We start from the raw sequence: 25108 nt of genomic DNA, 5'->3' as shown, positions 1-25108 counted from the left end.
GAACATGTATTATATTATATTATATATATATTATCTTTTTTTTAAAATGATTTTAACAATATATCTCTATATTTTATATTTTTTATATTGATATGATATATTCAAATACAATAAATTGTTCACTATGCTAACTTTAAAATAAAAAAATAAAAAAACTTAATTGAGTGATCAAAAATCATTTACTACTACACCTACCCCTTGGTGTTGGTCTACTATATATAGTATCCAAACTTGCATACATTTACAATGCTATGTACACTATTGATCATAGCCACACAATAATGTCAACTAAGGCTAGAGTTTTCTCCACTATAGCTTTGCAATCCATCCTCCTCACCCTCCTCTCTTCCTTTGTCACCGGAGAAAACCAAGATTTTGTCAGAACCCTAGACCGCAACCTACACGGGTTCAAGAAAGAAAAGCTAACCCATTTTCGTGTGTATTGGCATGACATTTATAGTGCCCCGAACCCTACAGCCATGCCCATAGTGAGACCACCTTCCAACACATCAGCAACTCTTTTCGGTTCTATAAGCATGATCGATGATCCGTTGACAGAAAAGCCAGAACTAAGCTCGAAATTGATAGGAAGAGCTCAGGGGTTTTATGGATCAGCAGGACAAGAAGAAACTGCCCTATTGATGGCGATGAACTTTGTTTTCCTTCAAGGCAAGTACAATGGTAGCACCATTAGCATACTAGGGAGGAACCATGTTTTTTCCAAGGTGAGAGAGATGCCGGTGATCGGAGGTAGTGGGCTTTTCCGGTTTGCCAGAGGATATGCTCAGGCCAGTACTCACAGTTTTGATCTAAAATCTGGTGATGCTGTCGTTGAGTATAATGTCTATGTATTGCACTATTGATGCCATGCCCCCCCTTGTCTGAAAAGTTATTTTCTTTTGGCTTTGTGGTGTCTTTCAATAAGTCGATGTGTGCAGGGTAGGTTGTCATTTGTAATCTGAGTAGTGCGCATGCGTGTCAAAGTTAATGGAAATAAAAAACAAATTAACAAGTGGGATTTTCTTACCTAAATCACAACTAGAAAATTGATTTATGATTTACGCGGACGGAATATTTTCATTAGAATAAAGATCACCGGCCCGGAACATATGCAGTTCAGCCAAAATGCAGCTCTGTTTAGCTCCTTCCGGCACCAATTTGAATTCTGCTGCCACCCGATGGTGACTATCATCCTCCCAATCCGTTCTTAAGCCTTGATAAACTCTCCCTTACTCACCCCACATGCATGTTCAACCCGCGATTCAATTCAGTACCCGACTCACTTTAGGACGTAATCTAGTTGTTTGTCTGACACACAGAGTTGCTGCAAGAACCATTCAAGTATCTCGTCGGGGATTTTATATTAGTTCGTAATTCCTTCAGTGATTTAACTGCTTATGAAACACCGACATAATATTCATGGCGGTGATAGGTGTAAATTATTTTTTAATCGGATTATCCATCAGTAAATATGATATTAATGGACTAACCATCGGTAATAACATCGATGGATTAACTAATATAATCATTAACATAGAAGTTTTGTTAGTGAATTCTTTGATCCATATCAAAGTTCACAACTCTTTATAATTTTTCAAGAAAAATAAATATATTTTACCGATAAAATTAGAGATGAGTAAAAAAATAAGAACAAACCTAATGATTCTTATTTTTATATATAATTTAATGGTATTCCACCCCAATTCATTTTATTTTTTTAAATGACGCATCATTTGAAAAATCAAAATGGTTGTTTTTAACTTCAAAAAATTCATTTTAATCCAAAACATTTAAAAAATGTTAAATCAATCTACAAACCCCAAAAAACACAAAAAAAACTACTTCAAAATCCAAAATCAACAAGATATCTAAAATCTTCCCGAGAACTTTATCTTTCTAGGCTGAATTCAGTGATTCTCTCTCAATCCTCTCACACATAAAAGGACTAGAAATGCTATTTCCGGGGCCCTCACTTTATTTAGGGCTATCTTTAATAGCAGGAGTATAGCACTGCAAAATTACTAGGGATTAAGGGTAGGGTCACAACTTATTGTGGTAATAGCTAGGGGTGCCAACACATCACGAGAGTGGATAATAGGTTTGCAAACCTGTCACCGAGATGAAGGTTGTGCATCCACTTGTATGTTGATCGTGCTTGCATTCGTTAAGAAATCATGGCAACCAGCTAGCTAGCTAGCTATGTTATTTGCGTGTAGGGGTTAGAAAAAAAATCAAAAAACTGAGAAAACCGGAAAAAAAAATTAAAAAAACCGAACCGAAAAAAAAAAATCAAATTAACCAATTAAAAAATCACAAAAAAATTCCGGTTCGGTTTGGTTTCGGTTTCTAAAATCTGAAACCAATTGAACCGAACCGAACCGAACCGGTTCAACTAGGCCACCATTTAAAAAAAAAAAAACAAGTATAAATAGAAAGTTTTTAACCCTAAACCTACATTCAGCCGCCCCCCCTCCGTTTGCTCTCTGCATCTCCCCCTCATCTCTCCTCTCTTATTTTTCTTCATGTTTTTTTAACCGTAAACCTACATTCAGCCGCCAACCCCCTCCTTCTTTGCTCCCCCCTCCCTTTGCTCTCTGCATCTCCCCCTCATCTATCGTCTTTTATTTTTCTTCATGCTCGACTCCATGATTGTTGCTTATTAGTTGTTGAGCTCCTGCTTTATGCTACTTTGCTTAAGCTCCATCTCTTTCAGCCGCCCCCTCTTCTTATTTTCTGTCTCTCATCCCTCAAATGATTTGAGTCAAATCTGTCTTATTCTCTTCCATGCTCTTTATCTTTGTCTCTCATCTCTCAGATCTGCATGTTCTTGGCCCAAATGTTGTGATGCTTGATAGTTTTAGTAGGTTCATCTATTAGATCATGTTTTTGTTCAATTCTTTCCCTGTGGTAATGTTTGGTAATTGTTTTTGAAAATGCTTTTGGTTGAATCAGTAATCATGGACTCGATCTAATCTTTTGTGACCACAATATGATGAGATTTGGGTGCTGGGAATTGTTGGGAATTGATTTCTATTTGATTGCAATCGGTAGGCCTTGTAACATTCCTTGGAGAAGGAGTAAATTGAATATGAAATTTGCTTGAGCATCATAATTTCGGTTTAACCGGTTTGGAAGGGGAAAAAACCGAACCGACCCGAACTAAAATTAATCGGTTTGAACCAGTTTTTGGTTCGGTTCAAGAACTAAAAAAAAAAATCAGTTTGGTTGTTAATTTTGGTCCAAAACCGGACCAAACCGAAAATGCTCAGCCCTATTTGCGTGTATTGCACAAGACTTCCAAATGATAAATTTAATACCATATTAAAATTGGACCAATTGATCGATGAGATTAGATCACAAAGACCTTTAAATTACATCTTATAATGGCGTCAGCATTAAACCGAGCCAGACATCGTGATAGACAAAAGTGTTGTATTGTTTTAAAAATTATTTTTAATATTAACATGTTAAAATAATTTAAAAATATTAAAAATATATTAATTTAAAATAATTAAAAAAATTTCAAATAAAAAAATATTTTTAAAACATAAAAAAAAACTGGCTATTAGTATCGTTCTTATTATACATTCTTAAAAGCTGCAAGAAATGGATTAGTTACAAGCTATATATACATATATGCATGCTATTGATTTAATGGTCTTGGTGACCTAACCTCATCGATCAATGGGACCGATTTTAATATGGTATTTAATCTATTATATTGCAGCCTTGTGTTATACAAGCAAATGACATAGCTAGCTAACTGGCTGCCATGATTTCTCTAGCGATGAATCCAGTGGAAGATAACTGGCTGGTATTAAATTTATCGTTTATCTTGTAATCATGCTCATGCCATTTTCTGCAACATTTAAAAAAAAATTGTATAAAAAGAACGGCACTAAACAAGACAATACTTTGTCTCAAAGCGATGTTATCTCCGGCTGTTAAAAACCCAATATGTTGGGATTTCTATACAAAGAATCCAGTCAAAATTGAACAAATATTAACATAAAATTTGAGTGATTGGACCCATTGAATTAAGCATTGATTATTTTTTTTTTAAAAAAAAAAAGAACCACAAACGAAAGAAAAAAGTATGATCTTGGAAAACTCAAACTCGGTGAATATCCTCCAGAACATGATCCCGCCACTTTATCATTTTATACTTTTTATATAGTAAAACATATTTATATCATAATACAATTTATTATGTGATCTAGCTGATCAATGATTTTGTAATTAAACAAATAACCCATTAAACTTCTTAATATGGTTGATTTTAATAATATTGGTGTTAAAAGTGTTATTTAAAAAGTTAACCACAACCCTACATGGTTTAACGATATTAAACCTTTTTTTTTAAAGGTGTGTTTGTTTTTTGAAAATTCATTTTTTCAAATTTTTATGTGTTTGTTTGTCATTAGAAAAGTTGATAAACGGAAAACACTTTCTAGTCAACATAAAATACTTTCCGGTCAAAAAAAAATTTGGTTTGGTTTTCAGAAAAAGTGTTTTCTTTTTATTTTGAGCAGAAAATACTTTCCGGAAATTATGAAAAATTTAAAATGTTATATTATTTGCTGATTATATCAAATTTGATCCTTCAAACTTTTGATTGCTATATATATATATAAATATTTGTTTTTCAATTTCATCCTTTAAAATTTAATTTTTATATTAACTTTGATCCTTATTTTTATAATTTTTATTTGCTTTTTCCTTATCATTTTTTAATTGAAATTTTTTATTTATCAAATTTGGTCCTCATTCTTTTGATTGTTACTTATTTTATTTGAAATAATTTATGAAATATTAATTATTATTATTTTAATTTCTTCATCTTTTATTTTATTTTTATTTTTTAGATTTGATCTCTATTATTTTGATTATTATATATTTTATTTGAGATAATTTATGAAATTATATTTTTTTCAATTCCATTCTTATTCAATTTTTTAATTTGTACGATTTGTTCCTCATTATTTTAATAAACTTGAAAAAAATAAAAAATTAATAAGTTATTTTATAGTTTATTTTTCATGACATAACCAAATACTGGAAAGTATTTTCCAACTTATTTTTCATTACACTATCAAACATAGAAAAATAATTCACTTTTCAAGAATTCAATTTTCAAAATGAAACTACTTTCCAGCAAATAAACGGGGTCTAAGTGTTTGTTTTATTTTGCATTATAATATGTTTTTCAAATTATTTTTCAGTTTTAAAAAATATTAAATAAAATTTTTTATATGTTTTTAGATTATTTTGGTGTGCGAATATAAAAAATAAAATAAAAATATCTGAAAAAAATATTTTAATTTAAAAATATTTTTTTAAAAATATAATACACTACAATATCAAACTTACTCTTCATGTTTAATAAGTGTTGAAGTTCATCTTATCATATCAAATCATTTTGTTTCTTTTTTATTTATTTATTTTAACAAATAATAATAAAAAATTTCTTTTCCATTAAAGTAGAATCTTTTAACCTTGCTTTGTTCTTTAAGTTATGTCCTGGAACAATTATTTATTAAAGAAATAGCACTTACATGATGGGCATATCGCAGGTCCAATTTAAATACTACTGATGGAGCCAACCATACAAAAAATGGAGTTACTAATTTCTTACAAAAACAGAAATAGCACTTTTACTAATCTTGTTTCTTGAAATAATCACCAGTCTTGGAAATAATAATTTCTTAATAAAATAAAATAAGACTTAATAAAATAAAATAAGATGCTCTATATAAATGCTGTACCTCGATAGTGAACATGGCAACAATTTCCATGGCTAGAATTGTCCCCATTATAGTTTCCAAACTCATCATTCTAAGCACCATCCTCTCTCCTTTAGCCATTATTCATGCTTCAAAAGAAAATCAAGGCTTTGTCAGAACCCTAGACCGCAACCTACACGGGTTCAAGAAAGAAAAGCTAACCCATTTTCGGGTTTATTGGCATGACATTTATAGTGCCCCGAACCCTACAGCCATGCCCATAGTGAGACCACCTTCCAACACATCAGCAACTCTTTTCGGTTCTATAAGCATGATCGATGATCCGTTGACAGAAAAGCAAGAACTAAGCTCGAAATTGATAGGAAGAGCTCAGGGGTTTTATGGATCAGCAGGACAAGAAGAAACTGCCCTATTGATGGCGATGAACTTTGTGTTCCTTGAAGGCAAGTACAATGGTAGCACCATTAGCATACTAGGGAGGAACAGTGTTTTTTCCAAGGTGAGAGAGATGCCGGTGATCGGAGGTAGTGGGCTTTTCCGGTTTGCCAGAGGATATGCTCAAGCCAATACTTGTAGTTTCAATGCGAAGACAGGAGATGCTGTTGTTGAGTACAATGTGTATGTGTTACATTATTGATCACGTTGCCCTTATTTTTTGTGTTAAGTGATTTATATTGGCATTTGGCTTTTCAATTACTACTTATTGTCTGCCTATCTTTCTGCTATATGTTAGCTTTGAATAATATTGGCTTCATCTGATTTATTCTGTGTCGATTTGTGAGGTATTCCGGCCTTTTAGTTTTTCTTTTCTTCTCTTTTAGGAATGTTAATTTTCCATGGGTCCTCCCTCTTCCACAAGAGGAGGCCATCAACATTGAACCTTTACCGCTAGCCATTCATAAAGAGGCAGCTAGGTAATGCTGTTTGATTCCATGGGAAAATACGAGCACAATTTTGCAGGTGTTGTCAAGATGGTAGATGGCAGGCTGCCTAAACTCTAAAATTCGCAACAAAATTGCTCAGCTTTTGGAAATTACACAAGAAATCATGGCAAGATAATTGTTTCGCTATTAATTAATACAACTTGGACAAATCGGAGAGTAGATGTGTGAGTGGGTAAGCGAGTCTTGACAAGGGGTACCAAATCCAAAGTCATTTCTTTTGTAAATTGCCTTGCTTTGCTGATGCAAGAGACAGTGAAACACTCTAACATCTGGAGTGGACATAGGCACTTGTTTATTCGTACTTCATTTATTTTTTTCTCTTAAAACATATGGGAAGGAGATCCAATGGTAATGATGGCATTTCCCAATTGATAATGGTTTATATTGAAATGCTGCCATAGAACCATTATCAATGAGTCCGCTCATAGCCAAAACTTTTAGCTACTCCTTAAGTTTTCAGTTTTTGGACTTGGATTGCTTGTACTTCATCTCATACTTGAGTTATGGTTGAATGTAATCGACCGGCTAATATTAATCCAAGTAATTTTATTAAGCATTTTAAACCAGAGAACCAGAGAATTTTTTTTTTTTTTGAAAAAAGAGAAAAGATCAATATTAGGTAGGCGGCGATCTCACACAACTCGGAGGGGAACATTGACTGCATATCACGCCATTTTTTATTTGAAAGGATCACCTCCTCTGCACTTATATTAAGATTAAGATTTAAGAACATTAGGATAACACCTAATTAAGATCATATATAATTATGACATTATTTATAAAGTGTAACAAATAGGATTTGAACTCTCAACCTTAATTACGAGTTACCACTCTATAAAACACTTATATTAAGATTAAGACTTGAGAACTTTAGGAGAGCAGCTAAGATCATATGTAGTTATGATATAATTCATAGAGTGTAACAGATAGGATTCGAGCTCTCAATCTTACGAGTGCCTACTCTATAAAAATCTCATTTAATTACCATAGCTAGAGAAGTTCTTCGTTGTTGAAAAATAATAATTGTAATTTGCATTAATCGAAGAAAGTTGAATGTTTGTTTAAAATGGGTAGGCATAAAATTCTCACGCTATCACGGGAACATTGAGAGTTGATATCACACCGTTTTTTTTTTTTTTATTATTTTGATTAAATGCATGCCCAAGCTCGATTCATCTCCAAGGGGGTGAATGGGGAAAACGAGAGGTTGTCTTGATTCTTTTGTTTCTTAATTTATTCAACACTTAAAATTACATTAATTTGATGGACTGGTGCGTGCCACGATCCATTAAAAAAAATCCCAATAGTGATTTGAAAGTTGTATAACTCATAACGTTTAGTCCACCCACTATATATTATATACATAATAAAAAATCTAGATGTGAAATGGTCGAAATTTCTGTACAAGTTCTTGAAACCCGACGTGGAAAAAACGCCAGTCAAACACTCAGAAAAAAAAACGAGTATAACATGTATATTTATCAGTAGCTAGCTGTTGAAAATTCAAGTAAAGTTCCTCTTAATTAGAAGAAAACAGGATTCAAACATCATAACAAAAGAAAGGAAAAGTGTTAGTAAATTGATTGTAGGGTTTCTGCAATGACTTTTGCAAGCATGCTTAGACTTTGGTTCGAAGTCTTCCCACCTAGTACAGCAGGGCGACTATTATTATTTGCCCTCGAAGCTTTAGGACATGCGTGTCACAACTTGACATCTTAGTTTACACGGCATGCTCGTTTGGCACTGTGACAGCAATAATGGCAAGAAGCAAACACTGAATTAAATTGTTTGATTAATACAAACTGCACTTTTTTTTAACATGGACCTCACCTAAAAATTGAGGTCGAACCTCAGCAGATAAGACTTAATTTTTATCTCCTTTTCCAGCGTTCTGCTCCTGTGGATAGTTCCTCCGTTGTTCACTATAACAGTGGAGAATATCTTTACTATTCATGTGAATAGTAGAAACTAGACCCGGTTTAAAGTTATAAAAATATATTGAACCGGTTCGACCTAGAAAAAAAATTATTTTTTTATTTTTATTTGTATTTTATTCAAAAAATTAGTGTTTCACATTATCCAATAACACTAAATAAATTAGAAGGAGATCGCTTAATAACGTAATATTTGTAGAATTTGATCGCAATCCTAATTTTATTTTTAATAATATTTTACCTGATGTTGTTACGCGCTTACAAAATCAATAAAATTAATTATAGTCCTTGTTGGATATATTTTATACGTGATGGAATTGTAGATAGTTTTAATGGAACAATAAAAAATATTTTATATTAAGTATTATTCATTTCATGATGTAATAGCAGTAGTTAAAATCTATATTATATAAATTAAAAACCATTAAAATTAATATATATATATATATATTAAAAATAATTTTATAATTTGAAAAACATTATTAACCAAATACATTAAACTATTTTTTGTTCGACCTCAATTTCAACCACAGTTTTAACCAAACATATATTTTTTCCAAACCAATCTCAATTAAAAGTACTTCTTATAAAATAACTTTTTTTAAACTATAACCACAACAACTATCACAATATTAAACACACCTATTTTTATATTATCGTTTGAGATTTAAATTTGAGATAAAACAATATCTCAGAAAAGAAAAGAAATTTATTTTGCCAGCTTTGCAAATCTAAAATATGAATAAATTGTTTAAGATCCGATCAAGTAAAAGGTTTAGGTTCCATTTTGTAATCTGATTGTAAACAATTGAAGGTAATTTTGACAATGCGTTGAGATCATAAACTCATCATTAATATTTTTTTTAGTTATTTTGATGCATAAATATTAAAAATATTAAAAAAATCTAAAATTTATTAAATTGATTTTTTTATTAAAAAATATTTTTATATAGAGTTAAGGCGCACATCATATGTATTATAAGAAAAACCATTGTTCTGCTTTGCAAGAGAGAAGATCTGCGGAGGAAGAGAAGCACCGACATCAGCCTATGTGTGGCTGACCTGTGGAGCTGCAACACCTGTCTGTTGTGGGGGAAGAGTCAGCAGCCATAGAGTCCACTAGGGGGAGGGAAAAAAAAATTTAATGTGTTACGATTTTGATATAAGTTGAAGAGAAATAAGAAATTTGACTTATTAGTTAGTTAATTTTTCTTATTTATATATGTAGATAAATATAAAATAGTTAATATAGAGATTAGAACATTAAATTAATTTTATTAATATTTTCTAGATATACATCCTATAATAAACACTTGCATTGCATTATATTACTAAACAAGCATATAGTCTTAGTCTTGTGGCAATAAATCTAATTCAAAGTAATTTTTATTTTTGTAAAATTAAATTTGTTCATAAAGTCAACTAAAGTATATTTTTTTTACCAATAATCTTAAAATAATGCACATTTATTACGGAATACTATTATGGTTAAAAAAGAAGGCAATAAACATGTCAAAAGTGATAATATTATTATGATGGATAATAGTGAAGAAGTGTCTCTCGGAAAGCCTGTGTTTTGACTCCCCTGCAGTGTCCTCCCTCGGTTGGCTCCGGGTCTTTTTGCTCTTCTTACGTAATCTTCACACCGAATTTCCGATAACAAATTATGCATGCTCAGGTAGGGTCAGAACTTCCCTATATTGCTACCACACAACTTCCTCATAATTTTTTTTTTTGTTTTTTTATAAAATATTCTGGCTAATTTACACGTATCTTGATTAATTTTCGTTAACCTTGAAGTTAAAAACCATGTAAATTTCTAGTAACTATTAATATTGATAATTATAAAGCTTAAATATGATACATAAGAAAAATCAAACTTTTTAGTTGTAATTTCTTACCGATGATCACCTACTATATACAAGATCGGTCCTACTTGTTTATTGTATTTGGCTGAGGAAGCATCGGATAGGTTGGAGCTCTGGGACAAGATGAACCAAGACCTGCTTTTATTATGTGGGCAATATCGATCTACTTTAGCCCACATTGTAGTAAGTTTCTTGAGCTTTAATGCAATTGTCCTTGGACCTATCAAAAAACTAGAAAAGTCTCGGTCTTTGGTCTTCCCAAAGGTATCATAATTCACAGGATGCTACCTACAATGACAAATTGATTGATTCAAGCTGTAAACTCTTGAACAATTCACCACTTGAAATGCATCAAGTCATCAAGTTCCTTAACTCATGGTTTATCTTGAGCATTTATAAAAGTTTGGTTAAAATCATGAGTTAATTTGTATATTTAATGTGAAATTTTTTTAAAAAAAAAAAACTTGAAAATTGATAAAATCAAGTAAAATCAGTAAAATTAAGTAAACTTGTGATTTTATTTTTATTTTTATTTTTTCATGTAAAATATAAATATTACCTTATTTAAAAAAAAAAAAAAAAAAAAAAAAAAACCCTATCTCTTCGAAACTTCCAGCAGCCGCCCCTCATCTCTCTTCCCCACCATCCATACCCACCAGGTCGAGATCAACACAGCAGCCCCTTTGTTTTCTTCAGCCTCCACGAGTCTCTTCCTGCTTCTCCTTTATTTATTTTTATTAATTTTTTTTTTTCTCTTTGGACTCTTCCTCCCCCACTTCTTCATGTCCTAAGGTATAACTCCCTCAAAGTAAGCTCTTCAATCATATATATCTAGGATTAGTGCCCTCTATAAAAGTATTTATTTTTCTGATATGTCCAAATCTGAGTCCAACTGACTTAATATTTCCTTCACGATCTAGAGTCGATTTAAAGATGAGTAGGTGTCTTGGATAAAATTATAAATAGATGTTTTCTAAAATATTTATATTTTTTTATTTTTTATATGTATCTAACAAGTGGGATCTAGAGTAATTCTATTTTTTATTTAGGACCTTTTATTAAACAAGAGCAATTCTCATTTTATAAAACATAATAAATAAATATATATTACTTATTTTTAGACTTTTTTGTTAAGTAGGGGCCTTGTATCATTGCCCAAGTTACCCACCTACTCTGGCCAGCTCTGCCACGGACTCATCTGATCCTAGTAATTGTCAATCTGATGACTCGCGCAAGGTAGTAAAAATTGAATTAATAGGATGTTGAATAGTGGGTTTAGGACAAGAAATAGAGAAGAGGACAGTGATTTGGGACATCCAGTATGATCTCGTGTTATGAACGCCATAGCTATATATATATGTGTGTAGTGTGCCCGGCCCAACTAGTCAGGGAATTCATACGTGAACTTGTGCCCGCGGCAACCAGGTGCCTTCTGGCATTTCCAGGAAAAAAAAAACATCATGTTATAGTTTATATTGATTGTATCTGATGCTCTATTGAACCAAGTTTTTATTATTATTATTATTATTGACCCGTCTTGCTCCTCTCTAGCATAGATACATCAAGATCATACTGAAAGGTATTATTAAATAAGAAATAAATTAGTTAAATTGATTGAAGGGTAGTTTTCTCCACTCACCAAAGATGCAACGTAGTCTTACTTCTGAATAGTATGCCTGTGGTTTCTATTTCCAAGTATCATTGTCGAATCTGTTAGTGTAAGCCTTTATTATTTTTTTTTTTTGTTAGATCATGGGGTGGATGACCAACTGAATTTCCAAAAAAAAAAAACAAAACATGTCATACTTAGATCCTAATTACTACAATGGCTGGAAAATCAGGTATTGTTTTTTCTGCTAGAAACTCATTCTCAACCCAAAACACCTAAAAATCACCATAATAACCTTTTTAAATCAATCATTAACCTTCAAAAAGTGTAAAATACTGGTCAAAAACTCAAAATCAACCCGAAAACCAATTTATTCTCGATCTCATATCTATATCTTTAGGCACTTTTGAAATAAAAAAAAAAAAAACAAACTCGAGTCAAACTTTTCTCATCATGTGGAACTATTTAGAATAAAATATAATGTTTTGGTGGTCAAAATCGAAGAAATGATATTTTTCTCTGTCTAAACTGGATTCCAGCCATTTTCTCTTTCTCCTTTCACCTACTAAGAACTGAAAATAATAAAAATAAAGTTTAGTATCGAATTGCAATTGTTAAAAATTCAAAGGATCCGTCATCTTATAGCAAAATAATATGGAGGGCAAAAATATACTTCATAAATAAATTTGAATGTGCCACCCATGTTACTTTTATTTTGTATTTCAGTCTCATGTCTTTAAACTCAACCCTCACTCACAAAAAAAAATATGAATTAGGCTTTAATTTAGGCTCGATTGAGCTAAAACAAAATTGGAGGACCAAATGAAATTTTATCAAAAATCTCAGCATTACCATCCACTGTGAAACGTGTGAGAAAGGAGACAGTAAAGATGTGTAGAGTAAAACAGCCAAGGCAATTTGGCTGAGGAAGCATCGGATAGGTTGGATTTTTTTTACTTTCTTGAGACTAGATGAACCAAGATCTGCTTTTATTGCAATGTCGATCTATTTTACTATAACCCCACATTCTAGTAAGTTTCTTGCGTTTTAATGCACAGGGTCCTTGGACCTGTCAAAAAACTAGAAAAGTCTTGGTCTTCCCAAAGGTATCAATATTCACAGAATGCTACCTGCCATGACAAATAGTGTTAACCCCACATTCAAGCTGTAAACTATTGAAGAAATTGACCAATTGAAATGCATCAAGTCATCAAATTCAACAATGAAAGCTCCCAAGAAAGACTGGAAAGTTCTGAAGATACCCTAGCGTCGGTTGCTAGACTTGTATAGGAACAGACGAAGATTACATAGTCAATGCTTGTCTGGCGTGAAAAAGGTGGCCTGTGGGGCACACTGGTTGAAACATCTTGCCCCCCGACAATGGAAGCGACCATTGTGAATTTAGTTAGTGTTACCATGGAAATGTTTGGTGGAAATGAGCCATGTACATCTCTGCAACCCACCCATCCGCCAATTTAGCCCCTACGGCTGTCTCAGTTCAGAAAATATAATCCCCTGTCAAATTTATCCTGTCTTCGTTGCCTTTTTATCATCTAAATCCAAGTGGGTTATAATATTGTGAACAAACTGTGATGAATTTTCTTACCTTAGAGAGAGAAGTCATTGTATTGTTTGCAATCCAGTGGATTGAAAGAACTTGATCAATCCAAGCATTAGGGATCTGAGATTGGAAGTTTTTACCAAACCAAGAAGCCATTGGCACTAGCTATTGTCTTCACGGGTCTCAATAACACTCCATTAAATTGGAGTGCATACTTGACAAATCCTATAAAATGGACAAAAACCAACGAATCCACTTTTTTTTTTTTTTGACATCATCAAGACATCAACATTAATTGAAGTGAAAATCACTGAGAGTTTGTGGTTGGTAACTATATATAATGACAGAGTAAAATATAAGGCACAATAGGTTGAAAGAGCATGATAGTCAATCACTAATTCTAGATGATTTATTGCAAAATCCACTATATATAGAAGAAGTTTTTGGCATACACAAGTTAAAGTCCTCTCCATCATCACCCCACAAATATTTTCCCAAAAATTTTCAATTCCCATATCTCACTCCATGGCTAGAGTTCCCATCTTTTCTCCCAAATTCATCATTCTCTCACTCATCTTTTCCTTTGCCACAATTTTGGTCAATGGAGATCAAGATCACGAATTTGTGAGGAGCATGGACAGGAAGCTATTAGGGCTCAAGAAAGAAAAGCTCAGCCATTTCAAATTATATTGGCATGACATCCTTACAGGCCCTAACCCTAGTTCCATCCAAGTTGTGCCACCATTGAACACTTCAATAACAGCTTTTGGGTTAGTGAGAATGATCGATAACCCTTTAACCTTAGGGCCTGAAATGAGCTCAAGGATGGTAGGAAAGGCGCAAGGGTTTTATGCACAAGCATCACAACAAGATCTTGGCTTGTTAATGGCCATGAACTTTGCTTTTATTGAAGGAAAGTATAATGGGAGCACTATCACTGTTCTAGGGAGGAACGAAGTGTTCTCGACGGTGAGAGAGATGCCAGTGATCGGAGGAAGTGGACTTTTCCGGTTTGCCAGAGGTTATGTTCAGGCAAGAACTCACATGGTTGATCTCAAGACAGGAGATGCTACAGTTGAGTATAATGTCTACGTTTTTCATTATTGATGACTGGGTCCTCTTCTTGCCTCTTTTGCTTGGTTTTTATTCGATTATCTATATTTGCTTTAATTTACGAGGTTCTACAATCTATTTTCAATAATGTTGACCTCTTTCGATGCTTACTTCCACGCTGCTGGTGTAATTGCCTTCGTTTCGGGCAATTTATTTAGAAATCAATATTTCTCGGTCCTAATTATGTATTTACCCTTTAATTTTCCTTGAGAGTTCTCAAAAATTCAAATCTCCTATTACATATGTCTTTGCTTTCAAGTACAAAAATCATGCAGTTAAAAAGTCTCTGTGTCTAGATATGATGCTGATCATGTCTTGATAAGATTCGTCAATACATGTGGATCACTAACCATCCAGATAAAACAAGTCATTGTTGCACATGATGCCTAATCTCAAATCTAACTCCAGGAGAATAAAAAAAATTAATATAATTTTAAAATATTCACATTAAAATCATATAGAAATATTTTAAAAAATCGTTCTTATACAAATATATTTTATTTAACAATTTCAAATCCAATTCAGGCACCTAAAGCAAATATATAATCATGTCTTATCTTAACTTTCAAGTTTTTATTATCACATTTAGTCTTGAGGTGAAAGTATAATTATAAAATCCTAGTTCATAACTTGATTAAAGACTTGTATCATAAGTTTGGTATTAAAACAACTTGAGTTGGTTGGATCAATAAAAATTAATGTTATTTGAAGATTTTTTAAAAAAAAGTTAAAAAAAATATGATTTTAATATAAAAATTCAAAATTTTTTTTTTCAAGCAAGTTTAACCAAACTCATCCCAAATCTATATTTTAAATTGATAAATCATCAAATTGATTAGTTGAATAGCAATTATTAAAATAATAGATGCCCTTCTTAAGGAAAGCTCACCATTTTGTTTTTGTCGGGCATGATCATGAACGAGTGGAGTGGAAAGCTCCTGGAAAAAGGAATTATTGGGGGCATTTTTTTTATCTTAGTCACGGGCTTTACTTTAAGCTCAAGTCTCAATCACAAAACGCCTTGGATTCGCTTAATTGACATTGCATTTAACATCTTGCGTGAACATTATGGGCCTCAATTATGGGCCTCGATTAGGCCTATTAATAAGGTTCAAGCTGGATCCCATCTTGCTGGATCGAAGACTTGAGAGCCCAAATTAACTTATTTCGATCTCACTTTAAGCGCTGTTGAATTGGATTCTTCAAGGTCTACTCAGAATAAAAGATCACACAGCTTGGAAAACATAAGTTTTTAGCTTCAAGCTCCTGCAAATCCAGCACACAGTAGCCCATAATAAATCTCATATGCAATATAAAGACCAGCATCAAGTATCATGAATTTTTAGCAAAGAATCCATCTTCAAGAAAGTTGAATTATTAGATCACATATAATTATCATGTAATAATAGAGATTGAGATGCAAATCATTGCCTAAGACCCAAGGGGGACGAAGAACTTCAAGAATATTTATGAAATATTTAGAACAAAGGAGTTTAGTTCAAGGGTACTGGGAATCTGACAAAAATAAAGGAGAAGGAAATGTTTTTCGGACCATGTTTCAACTGGTATCTGTTCTCATTATCCTTTCCTCTTGCTGCTGAAATTATCAGGATTTTTAGGCTAATTTGGAGTCTTTAAAATGCTAATTTCATTTGTTTGTTATCTGGTTCCTAAGGTTGGATAAATCACTCAAAAGTTGCACTGAAAAACTGATTTTGCTGTTGTCGCAATTTTTTGTTCCAATTTAAGCTTTGATTTTGATTTGGTTTCGTGCAATATCCGACCATTCTAGCTATATTTTGTTACTCATAACATGTTGAAGAATTAACCTACACCTTTATTGGGTCATAGGGCTCGCCATTTTTATGGTAGACTTTCAGTCAAAGTAAGAGGCTTGGCATTGTCAATTTCCTGATTTAAATCAGGAGATCCTTTTTGACCAACTAGGTTGCAACCAATTTCTATATTTCAAAATGAATTTATCTCATTCTTAATCCCTTATAAAAGTTGTAGTCATGTACGTGTAGATGAATTTTAGTTTTTAAATCGCTTGATTTTAATATCAGAAACTTAAGATATCCCTATTTGAATATTTCAAAGTGAAAGTAGAGAAGTCTGTCGCAAGCAGGATTCTGACCCGAATTTTGCACTAAAGGCTCTGCTTTCCATCATGATTTTGCTGGTCATTATTCATAAGTTATACTCTTAGTCATATCAGGATGCTCGTTATTTGTCAGTTTTTGAATCAGATCAAGAGATCCTTTTTTACTAACCAGATTGCTGCCAGATTCTGTTCTGTAAAAACGATTTTATCTCACCTTCAATCCTTCATGAAAGTTGTAATCCTACATGTGTAGATGAATTTGAGTTTTTGAGTCGCTTGATTTTAATATTAGAAGCTCAAAATATTCACGTTTGAATATATAATGAGAAAGTAAAAATTCTACCGCAAAACTTCTGCCGCAAAAATCTACCACCCTGAATTACATGGATGCTGTTGTGTTTACCTTTTGCCTTATTTTTTTCAGCAACAAACGACACAGTCATACATTACTTCGCAATGACTTTTGCAAGCATGCTTCGGCTTTTGGTTCAATTCCCACCAAGTACAGCAGGGCGACTAGTATTATTACTCTCGAAGCTTTAGGACATGCGTGTCACAATTTGACATCTTAGTTTACACGGTAACTATATTTACCTTCTATGTTATTGTTTGAGATTTAAATTCAAGATGAAACACTATCTCAGAAAAGAAAAAAAATTTATTTTGCCAGCTTTTCAAATCCAAAATATGAATAAATTGTTTAAGATCCGATCAAGAAGAAAAAGGTTTAGGTTCCATTTGGTAATCTGATTGTAAACAGTTAAAAGTAGTTTTGAGAATGCGTTGAGATCATAAAATTATCATTATTTTTTAATTATTGTTAAATGATTTTGATGTATGAATATCAAAATTATTAAAAAAATTCTTAAAATTATTCAATTGATTTTTTTATTAAAAATAATTTTACAAAAAAAACCTCCATCATATTACTAAACAAGCATGTATATAGTCTTGTGACAATAAATTTAATTCAAAATACTTTCTATTTTCTTTAAATTAATTTGTTAGTCAAGTCAACTAAAGTTTTTTTTTTTTTCCAATAATCTATGCACATTTATTACGGAATACTATAATGGTTAAAAAAGAAGGCAATAAACATGTCAAAAGTAGTATTATTATGATGGATAATTGCTAGGAAGTCTCTCCGGAAGGCCTGACTTTCGACTCCCTTACGGTGTCCTCCCTCAGTTTGCTCCGGGCCTTTTTGCTCTTCTAACGTAATCTCCACGGCTTCACACCGAATTTCCGATAACAAATTATGCAAGCTCAGGTAGGGTCAGGCAGCAGAACCATTGTTGCCTGATGGGAACTTCCATGCAGGTCCTACTTATTTATTGTATTTGGCTGAGGAAGCATATCGGAGAGGATGGAGCTCTTACTTTCTTGGGACTAGATGAACCAAGACCTGCTTTTATTATGTGGGCAATATCGATCGATCTACTTTGGCCCACATTCTAGTAAGTTTCTTGAGCTTTAATGCACAATAATGTCCTTGGACATTTCAAAAAACTAGAAAAGTCTTGGTCTTTGGTCTTCCCAAAGGTATCAGAATTCCCAGAATGCTACCTACAATGACAGATTGATTGATTCAAGCTGTAAACTCTTGAAGAAACTCACCACTTGAAATGCATCAAGTCATCAAGTTCCTTCACTCATTGTATATCTTGAGCATTTGCAAAAGTTTTGTTAAAATTATAACTTGTATATTTAATGTGAAAAACAACTTTAAAATTTTAAAAACCAATAAAATTAAATCAAAATCAAGTAAAATCAGTAAAATCAAGTAAGCTTGTGATTTTATTTTTTATTTTTATATTTTCATGTAAATATAAATATTACCTTTAAAAAAAAAAAAAAAAACCCTTTCTCTTCAAAACTTCCAGCAGCCGCCCCTCATCTATCCCTTCCCCACCATCCATACCCACCAGGTCGAGATCAACACAGCAGCCCCTTTGTTTTCTTCAGCCTCTGCGAGTCTCTTCCCGCTTCTCCTTTATTATTTATTTATTTATTTATTTAATTTTCTCTTTGGACTCTTCCTCCCCCACTTCTTCATGTCCTAAGCATTGTTATTAAACCCAACCCGAAATTAACCCGGTCAAGGGATCGGGTCCCGGTTTCATGGGTCGACTTGAGTCAACCCGGAAAAATTAAAGTTTAATATTTTATATGAAAAAAATTAAAAAAAAAATCCATATAGATATAGGCTATACATATTGTAAATAATGAAGTTTTAAAAAAAAAAAAAAAATTTTTTTATCCTATATTAAAAAGATATTTTATTAAGCTTTTAAGTTGAAGTATTTAAACAAAAAAAGTTTCTTATCTCATATTGAATATAGAGTATATAAACTAATATGTTTCAAATCTCACATTGTAAAAGGATAACTTTGTTCTTGGGAACATAGAGTATATATACTACTGGGTTTCAAATTCTACATTGAAAAAACATAATTTTTTTCTTGTGAATATTAAGTATATATAGTATATACTACTGGGTTTCAAATCCCACATTAAAAATATACTATGTTATCCTTTTAAGTTGAAGTATTTAAACCAAAAGATTTTTTTATCCCACATTGAAAATACATAATTTTTTTCCTGGGAACATAGGGTATATATACCAATGGGTTTCAAATCCCACATAAAAAAAAAACGGGTCTCACCCGGGTCACGAGTTGATCAGCCGGGTTGACTGAGTTTGACCGAGTCGTTGAATTGACTGGTATTTTGACAAACCCGGACCAGTCCAGCCCCTAATCAGCCGGATCCTGGGTCAACCCGCTGTGCCGGTCCGGGTTTAATAACACTGGTCATAAGCTATAACTCCCTCAAAGTAAACTCTTCAATCATATCTAGGATTATTGCTCTCTATAAAAGTATTTATTTTTCTAATATGTTAAAATCTGAGTCCAAATTACTTAATATTTCCTTTCATGATCTAGAGTTGATTTAAGAGGAATAGAGTTTTGGACAGATTTATAAATGAAAATATTTAAAATATTTAAAAATATATAATTTTTTATATATATGTAACAAGTGAGGTCTAGAGTAATTTTTATTTTGTATTTAGAGCCTTTTATTAAACGGGAGCAATTATCATTTTATAAAACATAATTAATAAATATATCTTACTGATTTTTGGACCTTTTTATTAAGTAGGGGCCTTAGATCACTGATCAAGTTGTCCATATCAGCTCCACGAACTCATCTGATCCTAGTAATTATCAATCTGATGACTCGCGCAAGGTAATCAAAGTTGAATTAATGGGATGTTGAATAGTGGGTTTAGGACAAGAAATAGAGAAGAGGACAGTGACTTGGGACATCCAGTAGGATCTCGTGATAAGAACGCCAAAGCTGACTAAACTACATGCCCCAACTAGCCAGGGAATTCATACATGAACTTATGCCCGAGGCAATCAGGTGCCTTCTGGCATTTCCAGGAAGAAAACATCATGTTATAGTTTATGTGTAGCTCCTCTCGCATACAAACATCAAGATCGTTCTGAAAGGAACTATTAAATAAGAAAGAAATTAGTGAAATTGATTGAAAGGTAGTTTTCTCCACTCACCAAAGATGCAACATCTTATCTCTGAATAGTATGCCAGTGGCTCCTACTACGATGTATCATTGTCGAATCTGTCAGTGGAGCTAAATTTTTAATGCAAGCGTAATCCGGCAACAAAAAGTAGAACATACATCAATGATTCCTATTTTTTTTTTATGTGGATGTCCAGCCCAGCTTGCGCGTATCTCAACTAATTCCACGAGCGTTGAAGTTAACGACCATGTAAGCCTCCAGTGGCCATCATATGAGCAACCTAGAGCTCGAACCTGAGACCACAAAGGGAACAAACCTCTTGGTCCCAAGCTCTTACAACTGGGCCACCACCTAGATGGTTCAATGATTCCTATTTTGATTATTCTATCGGTTACCATCATTTTGTATTTCAGTTTCATGTCTTTCAATTCAACCCTCACCCGTTAAAAAAAAAAAAAAAAGTGAGGTTTTAATTTGAGATTAATTGAGCTAAAACAAAATTTGAGTATCAAATAATTTTTTTTCAAAAACCTCAATATTACAATCCACAGTGAAACATGAGAAAGGAAACAAGAAAGATGTGTACAGTAAAACAACACAGGCAATTTGGCTGAGGAAGCATAGGATAGGTTGAGTTTTTTTTACTTTCTTGAGACTAGATGAACCAAGATCTGCTTTTATTGCAACATCGATCTATTTTACTATAACGCCACATTCTAGTACGTTTCTTCAGCTTTAACCCCACATCGGAATGTTTGGTGGAAACGAGCCATATACATCTCTGCAATCCACCCATCAGCCAATTTAGCCCCTACGGCTGTCAGTTCAGAAAATATAATCCCTTGTCAAATTTATCCTGTATTCGTTGCCTTTTCATCATCTAAATCCAAGTGGGTTATAATATTGTGAACAAACTGTGATTAATTTTTTTTAATTACCTTATAGAGAGAGGTCATTGTATTGTTTGCAATCAAGTGGATTGAAAGAACTTGATCAATCTAAGCATTAGGGATATGAGATTGAAAGTTTTTACCAAACCAAGAAGCCATTGGCACTAGCTATTGTCTTCACGGATCTCAATAACACTCCATTAAATTGGAGTGCATACTTGACAAATCCTTTACAATGGACAAAAACCAACTAGTCCACTTTCTTCTTCTTCTTCTTCTTTTTTTTTGTTTTTTTGACATCGTCAAGACATCAACATTAATTGAAGTGAAAATCACTGGGAGTTTGTGGTTGGTAACAATAAATGATGACAGAGTAAAATATAATAGGCACAATAGGTTAACTAATTCTAGATGATTTAATGCAAAATCCACTATATATAGAAGAAGTTTTTGGCATACACAAGTTAAAGTCCTCTCCATCATCACCCCACTAAAATATTTTCCAAAAAAATTTCAATTCCCATATCTCACTCCATGGCTAGAGTTCCCATCTTTGCTCCCAAATTCATCATTCTCTCACTCATCTTTTCCTTTGCCACAATTTTGGTCAATGGAGATCAAGATCACGAATTTGTGAGGAGCATGGACCGGAAGCTATTAGGGCTCAAGAAAGAAAAGCTCAGTCATTTCAAATTATATTGGCATGACATCCTTACAGGCCCTAACCCTAGTTCCATCCAAGTTGTGCCACCATTGAACACTTCAATAACAGCTTTTGGGTTTGTGAGAATGATCGATAACCCTTTAACCTTAGGGCCAGAAATGAGCTCAAGGTTGGTAGGAAAGGCGCAAGGGTTTTATGCACAGGCATCACAACAAGATCTTGGCTTGTTAATGGCCATGAACTTTGCTTTTATTGAAGGAAAGTATAATGGTAGCACTATCACTGTTCTAGGGAGGAACGACGTGTTCTCGACGGTGAGAGAGATGCCAGTGATCGGAGGAAGTGGACTTTTCCGGTTTGCTAGAGGTTATGTTCAGGCAAGAACTCACATGGTTGATCTCAAGACAAGAGATGCTACGGTTGAGTATAATGTCTACGTTTTTCATTATTGATGACTGGGTCCTTTTCTTACCTCTTTTGCTTGGTTTTTATTTGATTATAATTGCTTTAATTTACGAGGTTCGACAATCTATTTTCAATAATGTTGACCTCTTTCGATGCTTACTTCCATGCTGCTGGTGTAATTGCCTTCGTTTCGGGCAATTTATTTAGAAATCAATATTTCTCAGTCCTAATTATGTATTTACCCTTTAATTTTCCTTGAGAATTATCAAAAATTCAAATCTCCTATTATACATGTCTTTGCTTTCCAGTACAAAAATCATGCAGTTAAAAAGTCTCTGTGTCTAGATATGTCTTGATAAGATTCGTCAACACGTGGATCACTAACCATCCAGATAAAATAAAACAAGTCATAGTAGGCATACTTCAAAACTTTTTAAGTAAAGAGATTATTCTTCTTTACTCACCCTCAATCACAAAAGGGGTTTATAAATTACACCTTGTTTTCGCTTAATTGACATTGCATTTAACATCATGCATGAACATTATGGGCCTCGATCAGGCCTATTAATAAGGTTCAAGCTGGATCCCATCTTGTTGGATCGAAGACTTGGCCGACCAAATTAACTTATTTCGATCTCACTTTAAGCCCCGTTGAATTGGATTCTTCAAGGTCTACTCAGAATCAAAGATCACACAGCTTGGAAAACATAATTTTTTAGCTTCAAGCTCCTGCGAATCCAGCACACAGCAGCCTATAATAAATCCCATATAAAGACCAACATAAAGTATCATGAATTTTTAGCAGAGAATCCATCTTCAAGAAAGTTGAATTATTAGATCATATATAATTATCATGTGATAATAGAGATTGAGATGCAAATCATTGCCTAAGACCCAAGGGGGACGAAGCACTTCAAGAAGATTTAGGAAATATTTGGAACAATCCATTTTCTTTTTTCTTTATGGAGATAAAGATAGAATAAATTGGTCATCTTGAAAGTTCTAGTTACAAATTGAACTTCATTATTGACCTTTAGTGGAGTCTGGCTCAAGAGCCGCTTGGAATATTTTGGGAAAAAAAATCTCATGTGGGCCTTCAAAAATAATATTTGTTACATGCTTGCAAATGGGAGGACACCAAATGGGAATGCCATGTAAAATGTACATAAAGATTCATCTGACCATCACTTCATTAATCATGTTGATGATGATGCTGAAAGGATCTAGAGTCATGGGTTCATTTCAATATTAAATTATTATTTTTAATTGCCAAGGGATCTTCAAATTAATATCACAAAAATGTAAATTATTAGGGTATAAAACATTATTATAATGTATTCATGTATTGATATCATGATTCATCTTCAATGAATGATATATAAGAATCAAACTAGAATGTTAAATGAATGTTTAGTAATTCATATTAGAAAAAAATAATGTTTTTATATGAAAATATATCAAATTAATGTTTTGATGCATTTTTGTTCTTATAAAAACATTTTAAAAAAACATGGAAGTATATAAAAAAAAATATTAATAAGATAAAAATATTTTAAAAAACACTTAAAACCTAACGCAAAAACCCATAAAGAGGAGGAGATATCCTACTTCATCTAGCTAGCATATTAAAGAATACAAGCTCATAAACTAGGAATATCCACATCCCTTTCCTTACTACTAAGAATTTAAAGAGGATAGATAAAGCTATCAAAGCTGATTTGGACCACCATGGCTACACGCAACTTTCCCAATAATATGTTCCTTTTTCGTTTCTGCTTCTCTAAATTCTATGCTTTTGCTTCATTATTTTTCTGATCAACCCACGTTATGGTCCATGGTCGGTAGTAGGTGGCACTTTCCAATTGGTTCAGACCTTCAAGACTGAGAATCTCTGCCATGAAAAAATACAAACCGTCCTTGGTATTATCTCGATGGGTAGGCAAAAAGAGAGAATCCCTATGATTCAAGCAGAGCTACGTACACATGCACACTTTTTTTTTCAATTTTTTTTTATGGTTTTTGATGACCCTTTTATTACCTGTAAATGAAGTTGCTTGTCGATCTTTTATATATAATAAGTTCCCAAGGGCGGTGTTAGGCACTCTCCTGTTTTAATTATCCACATAATAATTTTCTAGCAGATTATTAATTTGATACAACTTTGAACATTAAAGAATTAAAGAATTTGTTTTTTATTTTTTTGATTAACGTGGATGTTTTGCTTAACTTGCGTGTATCTTGACTAATCTCATGGATCCTGAAGTTAATGATCATATAAGCCTCCAGTGACTTTAAGGTTTGTAAGACTCGAACTAATGATCTCTAGAGATCAAACTCATATCTTAACTAATTAATCTACACTTCTCAAGATAAAAATTAAAAAATTTGTTAAATTGATAGATAGGTGTTAAACATTATCCGATCGTGTTGGTATATTTCAAAACTTTAAAATCAAGAACTTAATTTAGATGGAGATTTAATTAAATTAGACAAAACTTGATTAATCTAACTAAATTAAAATTTTAATGACTCGATTCAAAATTATATAGGGTTAATACCGTGAAAACCTTGTTTTTTTTTTCATTATTTCCCCCTCTAAAATGCTCTTTTATGCAAGCAAAACAAATATTTAAAAAAACAAAATGGCTAGGGAAAATACTTCAAAATCTTTTCTTCATTAATAATAATAATAATAATAATAAAGAAAAAACAGAGAGAGAGAGAGCG

The 25108-nt window shown here is 32.7% G+C and overlaps 4 protein-coding genes across 4 annotated transcripts; all 4 read left to right on the top strand.

Moving 5' to 3' along the window:
• The first annotated feature begins 233 nt into the window (after positions 1 to 233).
• On the top strand, positions 234 to 1012 carry LOC118059295 (dirigent protein 19). The gene has a single exon (XM_035072133.2). The coding sequence runs from the start codon at positions 252 to 254 to the stop codon at positions 861 to 863; it is 612 nt and encodes a 203-aa protein (XP_034928024.1). The 5' UTR covers positions 234 to 251; the 3' UTR covers positions 864 to 1012.
• Positions 1013 to 5763: 4751 nt separating this feature from the next.
• Positions 5764 to 6507, top strand: LOC118059294 (dirigent protein 22). The gene has a single exon (XM_035072132.2). The coding sequence runs from the start codon at positions 5779 to 5781 to the stop codon at positions 6379 to 6381; it is 603 nt and encodes a 200-aa protein (XP_034928023.1). The 5' UTR covers positions 5764 to 5778; the 3' UTR covers positions 6382 to 6507.
• A 7551-nt stretch (positions 6508 to 14058) lies between these two features.
• LOC118059293 (dirigent protein 22) lies at positions 14059 to 15016 on the top strand. Its single transcript, XM_035072130.2, has one exon. The coding sequence runs from the start codon at positions 14186 to 14188 to the stop codon at positions 14765 to 14767; it is 582 nt and encodes a 193-aa protein (XP_034928021.1). The 5' UTR covers positions 14059 to 14185; the 3' UTR covers positions 14768 to 15016.
• Positions 15017 to 21762: 6746 nt separating this feature from the next.
• On the top strand, positions 21763 to 22673 carry LOC118059292 (dirigent protein 22). The gene has a single exon (XM_035072129.2). It carries the CDS (start codon positions 21847 to 21849, stop codon positions 22426 to 22428), a length of 582 nt encoding a protein of 193 aa, XP_034928020.1. The 5' UTR covers positions 21763 to 21846; the 3' UTR covers positions 22429 to 22673.
• The last annotated feature ends 2435 nt before the right edge of the window (positions 22674 to 25108 follow it).

The sequence above is a fragment of the Populus alba genome, chromosome 14 (genome assembly GCF_005239225.2).
Source record: "Populus alba chromosome 14, ASM523922v2, whole genome shotgun sequence".
Taxonomy (NCBI): domain Eukaryota; kingdom Viridiplantae; phylum Streptophyta; class Magnoliopsida; order Malpighiales; family Salicaceae; genus Populus; species Populus alba.
Note: the sequence above shows the minus strand (reverse complement) of the source record. Positions and strands in the feature narration are given on the sequence as shown.